The sequence below is a fragment of the Heptranchias perlo genome, chromosome 9 (assembly GCF_035084215.1).
Source record: "Heptranchias perlo isolate sHepPer1 chromosome 9, sHepPer1.hap1, whole genome shotgun sequence".
Taxonomy (NCBI): Eukaryota; Metazoa; Chordata; class Chondrichthyes; order Hexanchiformes; family Hexanchidae; genus Heptranchias; species Heptranchias perlo.
Genome location: NC_090333.1, coordinates 58,748,065 through 58,769,822, shown reverse-complemented (window position 1 = coordinate 58,769,822; position 21,758 = coordinate 58,748,065). Strand labels below are relative to the sequence as shown.

At 41.4% G+C, this 21,758-nt stretch overlaps 1 protein-coding gene across 1 annotated transcript; it reads right to left on the bottom strand.

The window, feature by feature from the left end:
* Nucleotides 1-11,806: 11,806 nt before the first annotated feature.
* On the bottom strand, nt 11,807-21,688 carry tceanc2 (transcription elongation factor A (SII) N-terminal and central domain containing 2). The gene is made up of 4 exons (XM_067990554.1): nt 21,415-21,688; nt 18,754-18,895; nt 14,274-14,467; nt 11,807-13,340 (listed from the first exon to the last, which is right to left on the bottom strand). Exons 1-4 carry the CDS (start codon nt 21,514-21,516, stop codon nt 13,152-13,154), a joined length of 627 nt encoding a protein of 208 aa, XP_067846655.1. The 5' UTR covers nt 21,517-21,688; the 3' UTR covers nt 11,807-13,151.
* Between the last annotated feature and the right edge of the window lie 70 nt (nt 21,689-21,758).

The window sequence follows — 21,758 nt, the reverse complement described above, 5'->3', positions numbered from 1 at the left end:
TTCAATGGGACCATGAGCCGGAATTAGGACTATAACACTGGGAGCATAGGAGCACAGAATTACCCCTTTAACATGGTCATACTAAATCGCTCTGCACTTTTCTATTGCAGGTTAATACCTGCATTACAAAAGCACCCAGAGAGATTTAGTACAGGTGCAGTAATTGTTTGTACATGGATCGTGCTGGTTAGTAAATAAATCCCCTCTAAACCACATAAGACTGCCGCAAATTCATTGTGCTGATATCCTTTACCTTGTATGTCTGTTCTATTGAGGGAAAGTTGGCCAACAGTCTTTTGTACCAGGTCTTGTTACTGGCATCCACTAACTTGAAAGCATCCTGTTTCATCTCATGGCAGATGGTTTTAACCATAGCCTATGGGTGGACAGATGGAAATATTGTATCTGACAAAGGGGTCACAGCCTCTCTTTCTGGCCTTCACAGCATTAAATGTTCTGTTTTTATAAAGTACAGTCTTAACTGGGAGTTTCTTAGTGTAACTCTGTATCTGTTATATTAAAAGGAGCAAAATTTATCACATCTTACTGGTGATTCTTGTCCTCAGTGTCCTCGCAATAGTTTTGATTCTTGTTGGTGTATTTACAAATGTGTCTTTATTGTTTAGGTGTGATTCACTGGAAGAACATAGGTTGGCTTTTGTGAAATTTGTGAACTTATTCAATGCAAAAAACACTGACACTGTCAGGCTCCTCTAGGACAAGTAACCTCAATGAAACACGCAGCTATTCTATAGCCATGGGGCAAGGGTACAAAGAGAAAGTAACCTCACTTCAGCTAACAGATAGACCTTTAAAATGCTTTTATGCATATACAAGGAGTATTAGAAATAAATTGATGGAAATACAGTCCTGTGCATCATTAGAGAATTTTGACATCATAGGTATTTCAGAAATGTGGCTGGATATAGATGTTGGAGCAGAATGGCAACTCAAATGTTATGTGCTTCAGGAAGGACAGACTAGGTCAGAAGGGAGGAGGTGTAGTCCTATTTGTTAAAGCTAATCTAACTGTTGTGGTAAGAGATGATATTGTTACATCGACATGAACTGAATCTACCTGGGTGCAATTAATTCTAGCTGATGACTCTAATTTATCAATTGGCACCTACTATAGACCTCCAGAACAGGGACTTCTTGGAAATGAGGCCCTTTGGTTGGGAATTGTTACAGCATCTACCTTAGGCCATGTCTACATTGAGGGGGTCTTCAACTTTCCTTCTATAAAATGGACCAATGGTGAACCATCAAGTGTGGTGGGTAAATGAGCTGAAACATTTGTGGATATGATTAATGATTGTTTTATAACTCAATATGTTAGTGATGTGACTAGGAGATCTCAAATTCTTGACCTGGTTTTTAGTATTGACCCTGCAGCAGTATTGCAACTCCATGGGGGAGGGACACCTGGAGAACAGTGATCATAACATAATTAGATTTAATCTTATTAGCCAAGCAAAGGCTATTAACAATATAAGGTTGGTTCTTGACTTCCTGGCTAAAGACGTGGAAGAAGTTGATTAGCCAACCTTATTGGGTCGAGAAATAGATGCTGAGAATAAGTGGATAGTTTTTTAAATCATTCTCTAGGAAATAGAAACAACGTATGTCCCAGGGTTATTAAAAGGACACATGGCAAAACTAAACCAAACTGGCTAACTGGAAATGCGCAAGCACAAATTAGGCTGAAACAAAAATACTTCTACAGATTAAAGGAAAATGATGCTCAAGAAAAATAATTAATTAATTAATTAATTTTTCTTGTGTCTTTAGGCCCCCTTTTATAAGAAGTGGGGGGGGCGTGTAGGGAGTGCTTTATTATTAAAAAAAACAAATCAAAACCAAATAATAAACAAAGTCAAATAATAATTTCATTATACTGGTCAAGGATGCACTCCAGTCCCTGCGGTGCCCATCGGTCGCAGAAAGCCTATGCACAAGAAAATAGAGATAAATATCACTCACAACTAAGGGTAACAAAAGTAACTATTTCAGCAGCTAAGAGATCAATGGGAAAGAAGATTATTAATAATTGCAGGAGTAATGGCAAAGGCCTTTTTAGTTATATTAAGAGTCAGAGGACCATTAAGGACTGCTTAGGATCACTGAGAGACACCTTAGAAGTAGAATCTCAGGCATGGCAGAGGCATTCAATGGTTACTTTGCACCAGTCTATATTCTTGTGAACGTTGACCAACTACCAGACACGGGTTCCACTGTAAACAGGAAAATTGGGACTATTACAATAAAAGAGGAAGACTGTCTTGGATAGAATAAAGAACCTTAAAGTAGAGTGGGCTGAGGGTCTGGATGACATCCACCCAAGGGTGCTTAAGGAGGTGGAACATGTGCTTTGCAAGCCCCTTGCCCTTATCCTTAATAACTCGCTGGAGCCTGGAATTGTTCCCTCGGGTTGGAAAGATGCTCATGTTGTGCCGATTTTCAGAAAGGGTGATAAGTCAGATCCAAGGCACTCCAGGCCCATAAGCCTGACATCAATCTTAGGTAAGATACTTGAAGGGATCGTAAGAAATGCTCACTATGATCACCTGGATAGGGAGGGTATCATCAGAGATACTCAACACGGCTTCGGGAAAAGGAGGTTGTGTAACTAATTTACTAGAATTTTTCGAGGAACTTACAAGGTTAATGGACGAGGGCATCTTTGTAGACATTGTCCACTGGACTCCCAAAAAACCTTTGATAAGATACCCCACAATAGGTTACTCTACAATACAGAATCTTGTGGTATTGGTGGGGAGTTATTACAATGGATTGGGAATTGGCTACATTCCCACAGATAGAAAATTGTGGTTAATGGCTATTGGTCTGCTTGGAGGCTGGTTACTAGTAGTGACTGCAGAGATCGGTCTTGTGGCCTTTGCTTTTTACTATTTTCATGAATGCCTTACATGTAAGTGTTGGGAGAATGGTCCGCAAGTTCACAGATGACACTACAATGTGTGCGGAAGTCAGGACTGTGCAGTAGAAGGAACTTCTGTAAGCAAATCTAAATGTGCCAGGTGAATGAGCCAAACTCTGGCAGATGGCCTTTAACTTAGATAATTGTATGATGTGGAGATGCCGGTGATGGACTGGGGTGGACAAATGTAAGGAGTCTTACAACACCAGGTTATAGTCCAACAGCTTTATTTAAAATCACAAGCTTTCGGAGGCTTCCTCCTTCCTCCACTCACCTGACGAAGGAGGAAGCCTCCAAAAGCTTGTGATTTTAAATAAAGCTGTTGGACTATAGCCTGGTGTTGTAAGACTCCTTACATAGATAATTGTAGTGTAATTCACTTTGGCAGGATGAATACCAAGTGTACACACACACTATATGGTACCGAATTAAAATCAGTTGAGAGAGAAAGCAATCTTGGCATTATTGTTCATAACTCTCTGAAGGTTCATGACCAATGCTGAGAAGTCGTTGCCAAAGCAAACAGGATATTAGGTTGCATAAATGGAACTATTCAATATAAAACAAACTGCCTTGTTTTGTACAAGATCCTGGTTAGACTGCATTTGGAATACTGCATCCAGGTTTGGTCCCCTCTTTGGTGGGCGATATAGAAGCTTTGGAAATAGTCCAAAGGAGGGCCATGAGGATCCCTAGCTTAAAAGACCCTAGTTATTCAGAAAGGTTTAAAAGCCTGGGTCTATTTTCTTTGGCAATGCATTGATTTTGGGATGATTCAAGAGTTATACAAAATTGTTAAAGGGCTTGATTGTGTTCCTCTTTCATCTAGATAGTTTGGGGAAGACCTGAGGTCATGCATATAAGTTGTAAGGGTAGGGCTAGCTTAGATTTTTTTTTATTCGTTCATGAAATGTGGGCATCGCTGGCAAGGCCAGCATTAATTGCCCATCCCACATTGCCCTTGAGAAGGTGGTGGTGAGCCACCTTCTTGAACCACTGCAGGCCGTGTGGTGAAGGTTCTCCCACAGTGCTGTTAGGAAGGGAGTTCCAGGATTTTGACCCAGCGACGATGAAGGAACGGCGATATATTTCCAAGTCGGGATGGTGTGTGACTTGGAGGGGAACGTGCAAGTGGTGTTGTTCCCATGTGCCTGCTGTCCTTGTCCTTCTGGGTGGTAGAGGTCGCGGGTTTGGGAAGTGCTGTCGAAGAAGCCTTGGCGAGTTGCTGCAATGCATCCTGTGGATGGTACACACTGCAGCCACAGTGGGCGGTGGTGGAAGGAGTGAATGTTTAGGGTGGTGGATGGGGTGCCAATCAAGCGGGCTGCTTTGTCCTGGATGGTGTCGAGCTTCTTGAGTGTTGTTGAAGCTGCACTCATCCAGGCAAGTGGAGAGTATTCCATCACACTCCTGACCTGTGCCTTGTAGATAGTGGAAAGGCTTTGGGAAGTCAGGAGGTGAGTCACTCACCACAGAATACCCAGCCTCTGACCTGCTCTTGTAGCCACAGTATTTATGTGGCTGGTCCAGTTAAGTTTCTGGTCAATGGTGACCCCCAGGATGTTGATGGTGGGGGATTCGGCGATGGTAATGCCATTGAATGTCGAGGGGAGGTGGTTAGACTCTCTCTTGTTGGAGATGGTCATTGCCTGGCACTTATCTGGCACGAATGTTACTTGCCACTTATCAGCCCAAGCCTGGATGTTGTCCAGGTCTTGCAGCATGCGGGCATGAAGGCATGCAGATTCTCTGCATGCCTTCAAGAAAGCGTTTATCCTGATATCTGAGGTGTTGTGAATGAAACTGAACATCCCCATTTCTGACCTTATGATGGAGGGAAGATCATTGATGAAGCAGCTGAAGATGGTTGGGCCTAGGACACTGCCCTGAGGAACTCCTGCAGCAATGTCCTGGGGCTGAGATGATTGGCCTCCAATAACCACTACCATCTTCCTTTGTGCTAAGTATGACTCCAGCCACTGGAGAGATTTCCCCCTGATTCCTATTGACTTCAATTTTACTAGGGCTCCTTAATGCCACACTCGGTCAAATGCTGCCTTGATGTCAAGGGCAATCACTCTCACCTCACCTCTGGAATTCAGCTCTTTTGTCCATGTTTAGACCAAGGATGTAATGAGGTCTGGAGCTGAGCATCAATAAGCAGGTTTTTGGTGAGTAAGTGCCACTTGATAGCACTGTCGACAACATCTTCCATCACTTTGCTGATGATTGAGAGTAGACTGATGGGGCGGTAGTTGGCCGGATTGGATTTGTCCTGCTTTTTGTGGACAGGACATACCTGAGCAGTTTTCCACATTGTTGGGTTAGATGCCAGTGTTGTAGCTGTACTGGAACAGTTTGGCTAGAGGCACAACACGTTGGATTGTGTCCTCAGTGCGAAGACGGGACTTCGTCTCCACGAGGACTGTGCAGTGGTCACTCCTACCAATACTGTCATGGACAGATGCATCTGCGACAGGTAGATTGGTGAGGACGAGGTCAAATAGGTTTTTCCCTTGTGTTGGTTTGCTCACCACCTGCCGCAGGCCCAGTCTGGCAGCTATATCCTATGTTAGATGGTTCTTCTTTTCCCAGAGAATAATACACCCATGGAACAAATTATCAGCTCACGTGATAAGTGCAGATTCTCTGCATGCCTTCAAGAAAGCGTTTATCCTGATTGGGAAGATATCACAAAAGGTAGGTGAAGTAACAGCTGCTATATGGTATTTGTGGTCTCCTGGACTAGTTTCGATCGCCTAAAGTAGTTGGAGCGGAACTTCCCCAATTTTTTTTTCTCTAATTGGCTTTGTGTTTTTTTCTCTTTTTTTGCCTCTCCCAGGAGATTACATGATTGATGGTGAGCTGGTGGGTATGGGTGCTTAATCATGATGCTCCAGCCATCGGGGATGTGTGAGGTAGGCACGATGGACCAGCTGGTCTATTCCTGCCCGTCGATTTTGTACATTCATATGTTAACATTTGTCCATAGTGCCCAGCCTCAGTGAGGTGACAGGTGACAGTACTACTATTACTGCAGCTGTGCAAAGTAGATGTGGGCTGCAGCAGAGCAATAACAATGTGGAGGGGTCAGTGGTACATTTACATTTGTTTCATGGTTTTTATGTAAAACTATCTTGTTCAATATTTCATTAACTATCACGCAGAGATTAAATTTACAAGATCTACAGGTCCCCCAGTGACTTGGTTAGTAAGTGTTCTGTCCTGTGTGATACTGGGCCATACAGATCAGGTTTATCCATGATCTATGCTAAGCTGTCTGATCTCAGTCAGGTGATGCAGTCAGAAGATGGTGGTACAGCTAGTACAGAGACCAGGCCCTGGTTATAGAGTAAGATGTGTTTAATGATGGAGGCTAGATTGGCAGCAGTGGCAACAAAGATAAATGCCTCAGTGCTTTACTTGAACTCCGTATATCTATTTTGACATCACCATGACACCTTCAGACACATCAAAACAAGCCTAACTTTTGTATGATAGACCTTAACTCCATTACCTGCCTTTTTACCATGTCTATCATCTATAGTATTACATTCCAGTCATTATAAATCAGCATATCCTTTAACTTACCAGAAGCAATGTCATAGGACATCCAAAATAATGTGAATGAGCTTAAAATCCTTTTCATAAAGAAACATTTTAATTTAACTCTCCATTTGTTTATTTTCTTTCCTGAAACCACTTACTTATGCTGGGCTACACTTACACAGGCACAGGTAGCCTCTGCTATATTGGCCAAATAGTTATTCTTCATGTGTGAACCTAGACGGTAGTTGTTATCCAGTGATCCCTGCTGGAGAATGCATGTGTGTGGATAGGATGCCATCAAATACCAAATTACAAGGAAACACAAAAAGGTTTTCCCCGCCCCCCCGAAAAGAAAGTACATGACTGACATTTAGATACAGTTTACAGGCACCAGCAGTTCTCCAGTACGTCATTCAGTGGCCATTCTCCATGCATAAATCAAAGTGTTAGCAAGCTATTACACCGTGTGGGGCATTACACACCAAACTTGAACCTGCTGTGACCTGATTTTCACACGCATGCACTTTCCAGCAGGAGTCACTGGATAGTGATCAGAAACAAGAATCCCTATCAATTTTTCCCTACATAGCCCATGGAGGCTGACCAATTCAGCATGGACCAGGAAACTTCTTGGTCTATATAGCTCAGTTTCACACCTAGCAGACCATGTACCCATTAAGGGAGAAAGAGGAAAGATTTTTTAAATTACCATCTGGAAAAATGCTCTGTATTCAAAGTACTTCTCTGGGTAGCTATATTTTCCTAAAATTGGTGATCCTTGTAGTTCTTTTTCAGTCTTCTACTAATGCCATCTTTTGAGCTCCCAGACCCTATTGCAAGATCTACGGTATTATACTCCAGTCATTATAAAACAGCATAACTTAATTGCTTTGCTCTCCCGCATAATTATTATTTTAGCACAATAAGCTGTATTGTTAAGGTCACCTAATTGTAGGCAGGGCATCATTGGAGCTGAAATAAATAAGCAAGCTACTAAGATGATGTTGGTATCAAAAATTTAAGTTATGAGGAAAGATTAAGGATGTTGGGCTTGTTTTCTTTGGAAATTGAGTCAATTGAATTGAATTTTTCAAATATGTGACAGAGTTGTTCCAAGCAAATTATTCACTCTGGGGAGGAAAAAGGAGCCAAATACCAGGGGCACAAGTTAAACATTGGGAAGTCAGGAGTCAGAAGGGAAGTCAAGTAAAACTACTTTTTTTAAACAGTGTTATTGACTCGTACAATAAATTAAATGGGGAAACCATTGAAGCAGTCAGCATAACTGGTTTGACGTGACGTTCAGGAATGCAGGGATTGAGAGATATGGTGAGGAGAGATTGAAATCAATCAAAAATGAGATGGTAGGCCAAATAGCCTTTTGTTGTCCCTAAACATTCTTTTTAAAAAATTTCTCTGGTACCAAATAACCAGTCTTCCTGCAATAGCCTTGACAGCAATGTTGACCAGTGATTTGACTTGGGGGGAGGGGAGCAGGGGAACACAGGAGAACAAATTGATGTTGGATGAGGGCAGGAATTTCTAGCAGGAGTTACTGTGAGAATCCTGTCTTTTCGCCTCTCTGGGCCAGGGCACAGGGACCAGTTGTAGCACCCTAACTGTCTCTGCCCTAGCTGAATTCAGAAGATGTCAACTAAACAGCTCCCTGCGCTGAGGGAAGTACTTCAAATTCAGGTCTCTGTGGAGAGGGCAAACAAAATTATTTTTTGGTGGAGGTGGGAAGTACATTACACTGAAAACAGTCCACTCTGCAATTTACATTTTCAATCAATTATTTGTGCAATGCAGGAATGAACTTCTGTCCCAATGGCACAGCTTACTGGAAAGCCAGTGCACTGCACCAGCCTCACTTGTTCCATCAGACATCGCATTCTTTACCACCTGTACTACACTGTCCTACCATTGCCTGAAGCTCAGTTAATATTGATTAGTTAAAAATGATTTTAAGCCAAAAGTAAAGCTATTTGGTGGTAATCTTCTTCACACTGTAAATCATTCTTGCTGTGTTAAAATATTACATCAGAATTCTAGCATGGGAAGCCTTTCTTGCCTGTATCTAAGCCCTCGCGGCAGGCTGATTTCACATCAAAACAAATCAACTCTCTCACCTCTTTCCCAGATTACACTTGCAATATGCAGTCAATATCATCTGTATTCACTCCGAGAATATCCTTGTTACTCGAACAGTTTTCAGGAATTCATTGTCCTCAGAGATCTATGTGTCCTCCTTCTCCTACTGGTAGAAGAAATGCTTAACCACTTGTGGGAGGAAATAATGATTTATTTCAACATTGGAATTACTCTACAGCCATGGGCAACTGTCTGTGCCAAAAGATTACTGCTAGGACAATGATGGATATATAAACCATTGGGAGACAAAATTTCCAATGAGCAAGATTGAAAGTAACACTTAAAAAATGCAAAGAATGTAATTCATATTCAAGGAGTGAGTTTTTTGTTTACTGAACACTTCACAGAAACCATATATTCTATTATTTTAATCAGTGTTTCACTTTGACCTGGAGAATTAAAGGAAAGTGAGTTATCAGAAGAAAAATGTTGTAATAGCTGGACCATGTGGCGATCTCCTGGGACTGGGCTACCAGTGTTGGTGAAACATTTGGGTATTTCTGCTACGTTCCTGAATTACCTATGGGCAAAAAGTATGCCAGCCCTGTGCTTTTGCCCACAAAGTTTATGTTTCACTTGTGGGCAAACTGCACAAAACTGTTGAGGTCCATTAAAACCTAGGTTCAGCCCAGTCTTACCTACGTACATTCTATTGTTGTTTTAACACGATGATTGATGGGTGTTTTGTGACTGGAAGGCTGCTTCCAGTGGGGTTCTGTACTAGGTCCCTTGCTTTTTGTGGTATATATTAATGATTTGGACTTGAATGTTGGGGGCATGATCAAGAAGTTTGCAGATGATACATGTGGTTGATAGTGAGCAGGAAAGCTGTAGACTGCAGGAAGATATCAATGGACTGGTCAGGTGGCAGAAAAGTGGCAAATGGAATTCAATCCGAAGAAGTGTGAGGTAATGCATTTGGAGAGGGCAAACAAGGCAAGGGAATACACAATAAATGGGTTATTGTCCAACAAACCTGGTGTTGTAAGATTCCTTACATTTGTCCAACCCCAGTCCATCACCGGCATCTCCACATCACAATAAATGGGAGGATACTGAGAGGTGTAGAGGAAGAGAGGGACCTTGGAGTTCATGTCCACAGATCCCTAAAGATAGCAGGACAGCTGGATAAGATGGTTAAAGAAGGCATACGGGGTACCTTACTTTATTAGCCAAGACGTAGAATATAAGAGGAGGGAGGTTATGCTAGAACTGTATAAAACAATAATTAGGCCATAGCTTGAGTACAGTTCTGGTCATATTACAGGAAAGATGTGATTGCACTAGAGGGGGTGCAGAGGAGATTTGCATGGATGTTGTCAGGGCTGGAGAATTTTAGCTATAAGGAAAGATTGGATAGGATGGGGTTGTTTTCGTTGGAACAAAGGAGGCTGAGGGGAGATTTAATTGAGGTGTATAAAATTATGAGAGGCCTAAATAGAATGGATAGGAAGGACCTATTTCCCTAAGCAGAGGGGTCAGTGACCACGGGGCATAGAATCATAGAAAGGTTACAGAACAGAAGGAGGTCATCGAGTCCGCGCCAGCTCTGTGCAAGAGCAATCCAGCTAGTCCCACTCCCCTGCCCTTTCCCCATAGCCCTGCAAATTTTTTCCTTTCAAGTACTTAGCCAGTTCCCTTTTGAAGGCCAGATTGGTAGAAGAGTTAGAGGGAAGCTGAGGAGAAATTCTTCCACCCAGAGGGTGGTGGGGGTCTGGAACTCACTGCCTGAAAGGGTGGTAGAGGCAGACACCCTCAACTCATTTAAAAAGTACTTGGATGTGCAGTTAAGTGCTGTAACCTACAGGGCTATGGCCCAAGTGCTGGAAAATAGGATTAAGCTCCATGGCTCTTTTTTGGCCGGCACAGACACAATGGGCTGAATGGCCTCCTTCTTTGCCCTAACTTTCTATGGTTCTGTTCACTCTTTGACAACAATCAGGGCCTTTCCAAGTAATTTATTGTATGTGAAGTGCTTTGGGACATGATAAGGTGTCATATAAATGCAAATTCTTTTTCTTGATTTTTGGACCTTGGCTCCTGACCTTTCAAGTTACAATTCATCCTGCAACACATAAATTCTATTTAGTGGATTAAATGAAAGTGATCTGACAGAACAAGAAGGTTGACATTAACATCTAGTGAAAGCCTGCATTCCTAAAATAAGTTACGAATGGTAATAATGAATTTAGAGCAGAAATTCAGTGATGGGCTTGGGCTTACAAAGAAATAAAATTTCGACATTAAAACCCTGCATGAGGAAGAGCTCACAGCCATAGAACTCAATAAGTGCTGAGAATACTTACTTTGTTGCATGTTATTCAAGACATAATCTCCTGGCTGAGTTTGATACCTCACTCATTTAGAATGTATGAGACTTTTAAAATTAATTTTTACCAATTTTCACCGATGAATTCTGGGATTTTTTTTAAACCTACACAAAGTTGAATTCTCCCTGGCCTTCACAGATCGAGATATGGTACCTTGAATCAGTGATGTCATCATGCACGCTGTACGATGGCATAGCTATGCAACGTTCGCATGTGACATCACTAATACAATGCATGTGCATCAAGGACACTACTTTCAGAACTAAATGCTAGAAGGGAGATAACTTGAGGTAAGTTCTTTAAGCACTTAGAAGAGTTTGAAACAGACTGAGTGCCTGACCTGTGTTCCCAAAATTAAGCTGAAAAAACAATCAGTTACTGTGCTCAAAGTGTGGCAAAAACAGGAGGGGAGGAGTGGTCACCCTATTTAAAAATAAACCAGTGAGTCAGATCATTCATCAGATGTCACTCGTTTTCTGGTAAAGCTTCAGTATTTCCTTGATTTACTCTTTCTGATCCAGTTCATCCTGGAACAGAATGTATCCAAGACATCCCGTAGGACAAGGGCAGCAGGCACATGGGAACAACACGACCTGCACGTTCCCCTCCAAGTCACGCACCATCCCGGCTTGGAAATATATCGCCATTCCTTTATCGTCGCTGGGTCAAAATCCTGGAACTCCCTTCCTAACAGCACTGTGGGAGAACCTTCACCACATGGACTGCAGCTCACCACCACCTTCTCAAGGGCAATTAAGAATGGGCAATACATGCTGGCCTTACCAGCGACACCCACATCCCATGAACAAATATTTAAAAAAGCCACTTTGAAGCATTCAGTTATTTTTTTAATGAATAAAAAAGGTTCAAAATTTAAATAAGTTTAAACAGAGTCAAAAAGTAAACAATTTTTTTTAAAGTAGTCTCCTTCTTAAATTATTAGCATTCGAATGGTAAAATAAGTAACCTGGGAAGGACATCGAAGTAGGAACACCGTTACCTTCAAGTTCCCCACCACCCTGACAGATAACTATCACCATTGCTTCTTTGTCACTATGTCAAAATCCTGGCATTCCCTACCTAACACCATTATGGGAATACCATCACCATAAGGACTGCAGAGGTTCAGGAAGGCCCACCACTGTCTGGGAAACTAGGGATGGGCAACAAATGTAGCCTTGCCAGCATGGCCCAAAAATAAAAAGTATGAACAGGTTCAAGAGGCAATTACTGCACATATGTTTTGGAGCAGAGTGGATTGAGGGATATGGTGAGCTTGTTATTGTGAAAAGATGATGAGCTTGTTGGAACTAGTTACCTTTTCCTGAATCCCCGCGCCCTCCCCCCACCGTCCAATATTTTCCCTTCCCCTAAAAGTATAAGGGTGTGGTTCCACGGGTAGTTGTCAACCGCCTGTACACCCACGCGGTGGCTAACGCTTCCCTTCCTTAACCAGGGGGTACTGCTCCTACCAGAGGGCAGCAAACTCAGCACAGATTGGTGATCAAAACTGGAACCTAACTAGTCTGTACGCTTTAGAGACAAGTGATTTTACCTCTTGCGCCAAGAAGGGGAAACCCGATTCTTATGTGCTTAAAGATGTGACAGACAAGCTATAGTCAAATGCACCATACTGCCTTATAAGCAGTAAAAAATAATTAATTTGTATCAAAGCAATCAGTTTCTTCTACCCAACTAATTATCACTGACGCACAAAGATCCCCATAGGAGACCTCCGAAGAGTATATTTTACATTACTTGTCAACCTTAAGTCATCGTCCAATTATGGATAGTGCTGCTTGATTATATATACACAGTACATTTCCCATTTCCTAAAAACATTCATTTGAATTCTGGGATACACTGCTATTTTTGTTTCCCTGCTATCATCAGTTGCGTGACTTCCTTTGTGTTTTTCAGATGGAACAAATACATTTTACTTTGTTGCTTAGACTATATAATCAATGTAATGTTGCTTTTACAGCAGTCACAAACCAGATCAAAAGAATGCTCTGGCAGCTCCGTACAAACACCAGGAATTTATTAATAATGTTCACATATTTGACTCATTGACATTTCTCCAAAAATAAGGAAACATGAGCATACAGTTTTTAAAAAAAGTCACAGGAGTTCATTCAATTTATATGTACATAAATAATTTTAAAAAACCTACTAAGTCATCATTTCTTGTGGTTTTCAACAAGCTGCTTCACTGGGAGTCTGTAGGTTTTAACTTGCTCTCGGACTTCAGGCCTACGTTTTAAAGTAAAGACCAGCGCTCGTACTGTCCGTCGGTAGGAGATGTTGATCAGACGAGAACACTGATGAAAAACCTCTCGCTCTATGTTTTCAATCAGAGGGTGATCATTCTACAAAAAAATATAATTAAACAATGTACTTATTAATAAATACTTTTACCGCTACCTACTATAAGACCTGTACAAACTAATAACAACTTTAAATGCTGAAAGCAGCAAGATTATGCAGCACACTAGATGACTGGAAGTAATGCAACAAAGCGTCTATTCATAGATGTCAAAAGTGGCTCTGCCTTTTTTAAAAATGCAGTGATGTGGAAGACATGCTCATTCTGATTATGGGTTTCCTCCCTCCCTGATAGGCTGCTTCATTGACCTTAATTACATGGAATGTCATGGAATGTCTATTGCAAAGAGCAAGGGTGTGACTTCAGATGGGCCCCAAGGACTGCTCCAGGCTCATCTTACCCCAGAAATGCATGCTACAAGCTGGGAAATCTGGAAAATGACCATCAAATCTGCTGGATTATTGTATATACCCAACTGGCTCAATAATGTCCTTCAGGAAGTGAACCTGCCGTTCTTACCCAATCTGGCCTACATGTGACTCCAGTCCCACACTATATGGTTGACTCTTAATGTCTTCAGGGTGAGTAGGGATGGTCAATAAATACTGGCTTTGCCCAGAGGCCTATAACAAAAAGAAATCCCAGCTTGCTGAGCTAATGTGAAGCAGCCCTAAGGCTAGTGTGAGGACATATCCCAACAGTTTGTAACTGAATTACTCCACTCCCCACAACTGATGATGGCTAGGCTAGCATGGAGTGAGGCCCTAATACACAGTTTCCATGATGGCAATAACACTGAATGTTTTTTTTTAAAAGTCAAAGTTTTCTGGTAAGATTTATTGTCTTCTACAAAAAAAGGGAACATGTTGGAAAAAATACATTCCTTCCGCTTTAAGCCTCCAATTTAAAATATACATATAGAAAACCTGTTTTAATCTCTTTCTAGAACTGTGTAGGAGGCTTTTTTTTAAATTACCTCCAGTTCCACGGCTTCAGTTAACAGTTTTCGAGCATTACTCCTGAGACTCTCCGTTTTAGAATCACATCGCACTTCTATGGATTGCTTATTTCTATTTTCTTTTATGAAGGTTTTCCACATCGTGTAAATGACTCGAGCAAGCTCGGCCACTTCAGGGTCTGAATTTTTACGCATCTGGTTCACGGTGTATCCTAAGAAATGAGAGGAGGTAGATTCAAATCAGTGCAAGTTAAAGCAGGATACCACTGATAAGAAGATGCTATCTCTCTAATTAATAATGAGCCATTTCTCACTGCAGACAATCTCAATCATAAGACCTTCCACAGCAATAAGATCATTGTTTTAATTTTGTCATCAATATGTCAACCTTCAAAACAGAAGAGTATATTTGCTTCGCCAATAGGCTCTGAGGCTAATAAGAACGAAAGGAAACTGCGGAAGCAGCATCAATTAAAAAAATCCCAGAGCTCTAATTTTGCATGATCTAATCGAAAGGACAGAAATTTTATAACTTGAAACAGGACCAATTTCCATTTCCGTTGCCAGAACCTCTATCCAGCAGAGACAGTAACGCCAAATACAGCACCCAGTGCTGCCCTGGCCAAAATCACCTAACTCAACACAGACCAAAGTTTTCAGTCATAGAATCAGTGAATGGTTACATAGCACAGAAGGGGGCCATTTGGCCCAGCGAGCCCTTGTCAGCTCTTTGTAAGAACAATCCAGTTAGTCCTGTTCCCCCACTCTTTCCCCATGGCCTTGCAAATTTTTTATCTTCAAGTATTTATCCAATTCCTTTTTGAAAGCCACGATTGAATATGCTTCCATCACCCTTACAGGCAGCTCATTCCACATCATAAATACTCACTGCGTAAAAGTTTTTCCTCATGTCGCCTTCGGTTCTTTTGCCAATCACTTTAAATCTGTATCCTCTGGCTCTCCACCCTTCCACCAATGGGAACAGTTTCTCTTTATTTACTTTATCTAAACCCTTCATGATTTTAAATACTTCTATCAAATCTCCTCTGAGAACAACCCCAGCTTCTCCAGTCTATCCACACAACTGAAGTCCCTCATCCCTGGAACCATTCTAGTAAATCTTTCCTGCACCCTCTCTAAGGCCTTCATATTCTTCCTAAAGTGCGGTGCCCAGAATTGGACACACTACTCCAGTTGTGGCCGAACCAGTGTTTTATAAAGGTTCAACATAACTTCCTGCTTTTGTACTCTATGGCTCTATTTATAAAGCCCAGGATCCTGTATGCTTTTTTAAACCACTTTCTCAACCTGTTCTGCCACCTTCAAAGATTTGTGCACATATACCCCCAGGTCCCTTTGTTTCCACACTCCCTTTAAAATTGTACCATTTAGTTTATATTGCCTCTCCTCATTCTTCCCACCAAAATGTATCACTTCACACGTCTGCATTAAATTTCATCTGTTGTGTCTGCCAATTTCACCAGTCTATGTCCTCCTGAAGCCTATCACCATACTCCACGTTGTTTAATTCATTTCCGAGTTTCATGTCATCTGCAAACTTTGAAATTATACCCTGTATACGCAAGTCTAGGTCATTAATATATCAAAATTGCAGTGGTCCCAGTAACGACCCCTGGGGAACACCACAGTATACCTTCCTCCAGTCCGAAAAACAAATGTTCACCACTACTCTCTGTTTCCTGTCACTTAGCCAATTTCGTATTCATGCTGCCACTGTCCCTTTTATCCCATGGGCTTCAATTTTGCTGACAAGCCTATTATGTGGCACTTTATCAAATGCCTTTTTAAAGTCCATGTACACCACATCAACCACATTACCCTCATCAAAAAACTCAATCAAGTTAGTTAAACATGATTTGCCTTCAACAGATCCGCGCTGGCTTTTATTTATTAATCCACACTTGCCCAAGTGACTATTAATTCTGTCCCGGGTTATCGTTTCCAAAAGCTTCCCCACCACCGAGGTTAAACTGACTGGCCTGTAGTTGCCGGGTTTATCCTTACACCCTTTTCTGAACAAGGGTGTAATATTTGCAATTCCCCAGTCTCCTGGCACTACCCCCACGTCTAATGAGAATTGGGAGATTATGGCCAGCACCTCTGCAATTTCCACCCTTACTTCCCTCAGCAACCTAGGATGCATCCCATCCAGACTGGGTGACTTATCTACTTTAAGTACAACCAGTCTTTCTAGTACCTCCTCTTTATTAATTTTCACCCCATCCAGTATCTCAACTACCTCCTCTTTTACTGTGACTTTGGCAGCATCTTCTTTCTTGGTAATGAGAGATGTAAAGTACTCATTTAGTACCTCGGGTAAGCCCTCTGCCTCCATGTGTAGATCTCCTTTTTGGACCCCAGGCATACGAACATATGAATTAAGAGGAGTAACCATTCGGCCCCTCGAGCCTGCTCTGCCATTTGATAAGATCATGGCTGATCTGATTGTGACCTCAACGCTATTTTCCAGTCTATCTACTATAACCTTTGACTCCCTTGTTAATCAGGAATCTATCTAATTCAGCCTTAAAAATATTCAATGACCCTGCCTCCAACCATTTTCTAGGGGAAGGGAGTTCCACAGATTTGCGACCCTTAGAGAAAAAAAATTCTCCTCCTTTCCATCTTAAATGGGAGACCCCTTATTTTTAAACTGTGGCCCCTAGTTCTAGTCTCTCCCACAAGGGGAAACATCCTCTCAGCATCCACCTCTTCCAGTCCCCTCAGGATCTTATATGTTTCAATAAGATCACCTCTCATTCTTCTAAACTCCAGTGAATACAGGCCCAACTTGTCCAACCTTTCCTCATAAGATAACTCCCTCATCCCAGGAATCAGTCGAATGAACCTTCTCTGAACCGCTTCCAAAGCAATTATGTCCTTTCTTAAATAAGGAGACCAAAACAACACACACTATTCTAGATGTGGTCTCACCAATGCCCTATACAACTGTAGTAAAACATCTCTTTTATATTCCATTCCCCTTGCAATAAATGTGTACCTTCATACTAACTTTTTGTGATTCATGTACTAGGACACCCAGATCCCTATGTACCTCAGAGTTCTGCAATCTCTCTCCATTTAAATAATATACTGCTTTTCTATTCTTCCTGCCAAAGTGGACAAGTTCACATTTTCCCATATTATATTCCATCTGCCAAATTTTTGCCCACTCACTTAACCTATCTATAACCCTTTGCAGACTCCTTAAGTCCACTTCACAACTTACTTTCCTACCTACCTTTGTATCATCAACAAATTTAGCAACCATACATTCGGTCCCTTCATCCAAGTCATTGATAGAGATAGTTGAGGCCCAAGCACTGATTTCTATGGCACTCCACTCGTTACATCTTGCCAACCTGAAAATGACTGGCCTGTAGTTTCCTGCTTTCTGTCTCCCTCCTTTCTTGAATAGAGGAGTTACATTTGCTATCAGCCCCACCCCTCCACTTACTACCCGTTTACTATTTATATGTAAGAGACTTTTGGATTCCCTTTTATGTTAGCTGCCAGTCTATTCTCATACTCTCTCTTTGCCCCTCTTATTTCCTTTTTCACTTCTCTTCTGTACTTTCTATATTCAGCCTGGTGCTCACTTGCATTATCAACCATGCAATGTCACAGCATGTTATTAAACCAGTCAGCTGGTCAATTCGTCTTTATAGAACTACTTATTGATGGAACTGTGATGATTTGTGATATTTTAGAAATGTGAGGGATACAAGTAAAGATGACCGTGTTTGTACAAGTGATTGCCCAGAGAGTCTGTGTGTGAAACATACTCTGTCATTAGACATCTGCTCTTCTCAATAAGCAGTTTTCCCATCTTTGGGTTGAGCCAGTAGGTGAAGAATTTTGCAGTAGCACAGTTCTCCATCTCCTTAGGTCAGACTGCCCAAACTGTAGCGACATGCAACTGCTGAGCCTGGGCAATCAACGTCCAGGCAACTCATTCCCATTTGTGCTTGCATTTCTTATATGCTAGTTTGTGCTGTTTTCATTTGAGGTTTGTAATGGTCTGTAGCCTCATTGATGAATAACTTCTAATCAAAACACCAACATCTGTTAGTATGAGCAACTTGAGCCCTTGTATATGCAAATTTTATTTGTGACCCCAAGCCTCCATAGTAGCAGCTCTTGAAGACAAAATGTTTGGACACCTCTCCCTTAAGGCGAGGGAAAAGTGTGAGAAAATTGGAGGCATTCCTAAACTACGAGTTTTCCTCAATCAATGGCATCAACAGCAGTGATAGAAAATCCTGTGATCCAGTTTTGATCCTCCTACTGGTACTGTGGAATGATCCACACTTCAGAATATTGGATTCTAAAGGCATGAGCAGCAGAAGCACAATTGTAATAAGGTAAATAGAAAGTTACAAAAACATAATTCAACCCAATGTTAATTTTTTAAATAATTTAGCAGAAGTAAAATTACAACCTTGAAAATAGAAAACTGTACAGTTACAATCATCACCTATTTTAGTTGAGCGCAATACTTCTTGAGAAGGTATTTTCTTCTTTAGTTCCAATAACGCTTCCATTAAGTTTTCCTTTGTTTGACTAGGCAGTTCCAATATAGATTTAAATCTCTTAATATCTTCAATCACCACAACCCTCTGTTTTGAGAAAAACATCAGTTACCATTCAAACGCTACTTCAGAATAAATGTCAAAAGTCATGCTATGAATCTGTGGCATGTTAAGATTTTGGAAACTAATCAATAGGGTATATTTTACATCATATGAGCATAGACATTCTTGATTAAAATTATAGAAATGTGAGCACTTTGACAAGAATGCAAATCGTTCAAAATTGTGCACAGAATCTAGTACCAACCGGGTAACATGTACTTTCCGCATGTTTTCAAACTACTGGGCTATGGTATATGTATGCACATTTCTTATCTAGCAGTACAGAGTAATAAGGGAATGAGTTGGGAATTATGTTTTAGCTCCATAACAATAATTTTAATTTTGTCTTTGTAGTTTAATCTTATTTTCTATTGGTTTTCATAGAAGACCATATTTTGGTCTTGTCTTTGCCCCCAATTTTATTTACATTTTAGTTCTAATCTTGGAAACTTTCATTTGTCAAGAAATTAATTTTTGCTTTTTGCATTTTAATTACAGTCTTTTCAGACATTTTGAAACTTTTTTTTAAAAAACAAATTATCATTGTTTTACCTCTCAGGCAAAAAAGGGCTCCTGAAACACGGAATGCTCTTTCTGCCAATACCTGCGTCCGGATTTTCTAGATTCAGGAACTGTCCCTCCAGATGGGAAAATTGCACATGTCACTCTGCTTTTTAAGAAAGGAGGGAAACCAGAGAATTATAGACCAGTTATCCTAACATCTGTTGTGGAGAAAATGCGGAGTTTATAATTAAGGATAGGGTGACTGAACACCTCGAGAATTTTCAGTTAATCAGAGAGAGCCAGCACGGATTTGTGAAAGGTAGGTCGTGCCTGACAAACCTGATTGAATTTTTTGAAAAGATGACTAAAGTAGTGGACAGCAGAATGTCAACGGATGTTATTTATATGGACTTCCAGAAGGCATTTGATAAGGTCCCACATAAGAGACTGTTAGCTAAGATAGAAGCCCATGGAATAGAGGGAAAAGTACGGACTTCGTTAGGAAGTTGGTTGAGCGAAAGGCGACAGAGAGTAGGGATAATGGGTAGGTACTCACATTGGCAGGATGTGACTAGTGGAGTCCCGCAGGGAATCTGTCTTGGGGCCTCAATTATTCACAATATTTATTAACAACTTAGATGAAGGCATAGAAAGTCTCATATCTAAGTTTGCCGATGACACAAAGATTGGTGGCATTGTAAGCAGTGTAGATAAAAACATAAAATTACAAAGCGATATTGATAGATTAGGTGAATGGGCAAAACTGTGGCAAATGGAATTCAATGTAGACAAATATGAGGTCATCCACTTTGGATCAAAAAAGGATAGAACAGGGTACTTTCTAAATGGTAAAAAGTTAAAAACAGTGGATGTCCAAAGGGACTTAGGGGTTCAGGTACATAGATCATTGAAGTGTCATGAACAGGTGCAGAAAATAATCAATAATGGAATGCTGGCCTTTATATCTAGAGGACTAGAGTACAAGGGGGCAGAAGTTATGCTGCAGCTATACAAAACCCTGGTTAGACCGCACCTGGAGTACTGTGAGCAGTTCTGGGCGCTGCACCTTCGGAAGGACATATTAGCCTTGGAGGGAGTGCAGCGTAGGTTTACTAGAATGATACCCGGACTTCAAGGGTTAAGCTACAAGGAGAGATTACACAAATTGGGGTTATATTCTCTGGAGTTTAGAAGGTTAAGGGGTGATCTGATCGAAGTTTATAAGATATTAAGGGGAACGGATAGGGTGGATAGAGAGAAACTATTTCCGCTGGTTAGGGATTCTAGGAGTAGGGGGCACAGTCTAAAGATTAGAGCCAGACCTTTAAGAAGCAAGATTAGAAAACATTTCTACACACAAAGGGTTGTAGAAGTTTGGAACTCTCTTCTGCAAACAGCAATTGATACTAGCTCAATTGTTAAATTTAAATCTGAGATAGATAGCTTTTTGGCAACCAAAGGTATTAAGGGATATGGGCCAAAGGCAGGTATATGGAGTTAGATCACAGATCAGCCATGATCTTATCAAATGGCAGAGCAGGCACGAGGGGCTGAATGGCCTACTCCTGCTCCTATGTTCCAAAGAGATGTTCTTGGAGCATCCTTCATACCAATAGTGCCGAGCCTCTCCTGTTCCATCCAAAACAACTTCCCATCCTCCAGATCACTTATACAGTTCACTTTGCATTGATCTGCAACTAGAATTAACTTTCTCATAACTCTAGTCTGTCCTTATTCCTCAAAACTATTAAGACTTAAAATATACCCACAGAGAAATCTTTTGGTTGACCACGAATAGTTTATCTTCCTGCTTCGCACCAACTTCAGCGAGGATTAGTGGGAAACGTGAACAAAATAAGTTCACAAAAAGACGCCAGTGAGAAGTCTTCCGTTAAATGGAGAAATCCAATGACCTGCGAACGTCCCAGGGCTCACGGTTTTAAAACCCCCTATTTTAAACTTAGAGAAACCACCGGTCAATTGGGAAGCCTGGACTTTACCTTTAAAGACTCGAGAGTGACCTGGCGGTAGATCTTGCCCCGTTGCTGCGCTGGGCCCGCGGCGCAGTCCGCCGGCTTCACCCTCGCCACGAACCGGTCCATGACCAGTGAGTGAGTGAGTGAGGGGAACTCCTCACCTCACCTCACCTCACAACTCAGGTCGGTGCATTCAATTCACAGTCTCATTGTGACCAAATAAAAGGCTCCGAACAGTCTGCGGGTAGAAAAGCAGCTCGCTCCAGCTCCCCCCTCACTCACTTTCGGCGCCCTTACCGCTGCATTCTGGGAGCTGTAGTACCCCGAGCAACAACTACAATGCCCAGCCAGGTAGGGGGGAAAAAACT

What these genes read in the sequence shown, in the direction of transcription:
- tceanc2 (XM_067990554.1), bottom strand. Translation starts at nt 21,516, where the DNA reads ATGGACCGGTTCGTGGCGAGGGTGAAGCCGGCGGACTGCGCCGCGGGC. An exon ending in TCACTCTCGAGTCTTTAAAG is followed by an intron (nt 18,896 to 21,414) that starts GTAAAGTCCAGG and finishes TTCTCAAAACAG; the next exon opens with AGGGTTGTGGTGATTGAAGA. An exon ending in ATTGCGCTCAACTAAAATAG is followed by an intron (nt 14,468 to 18,753) that starts GTGATGATTGTA and finishes CTCATTTCTTAG; the next exon opens with GATACACCGTGAACCAGATG.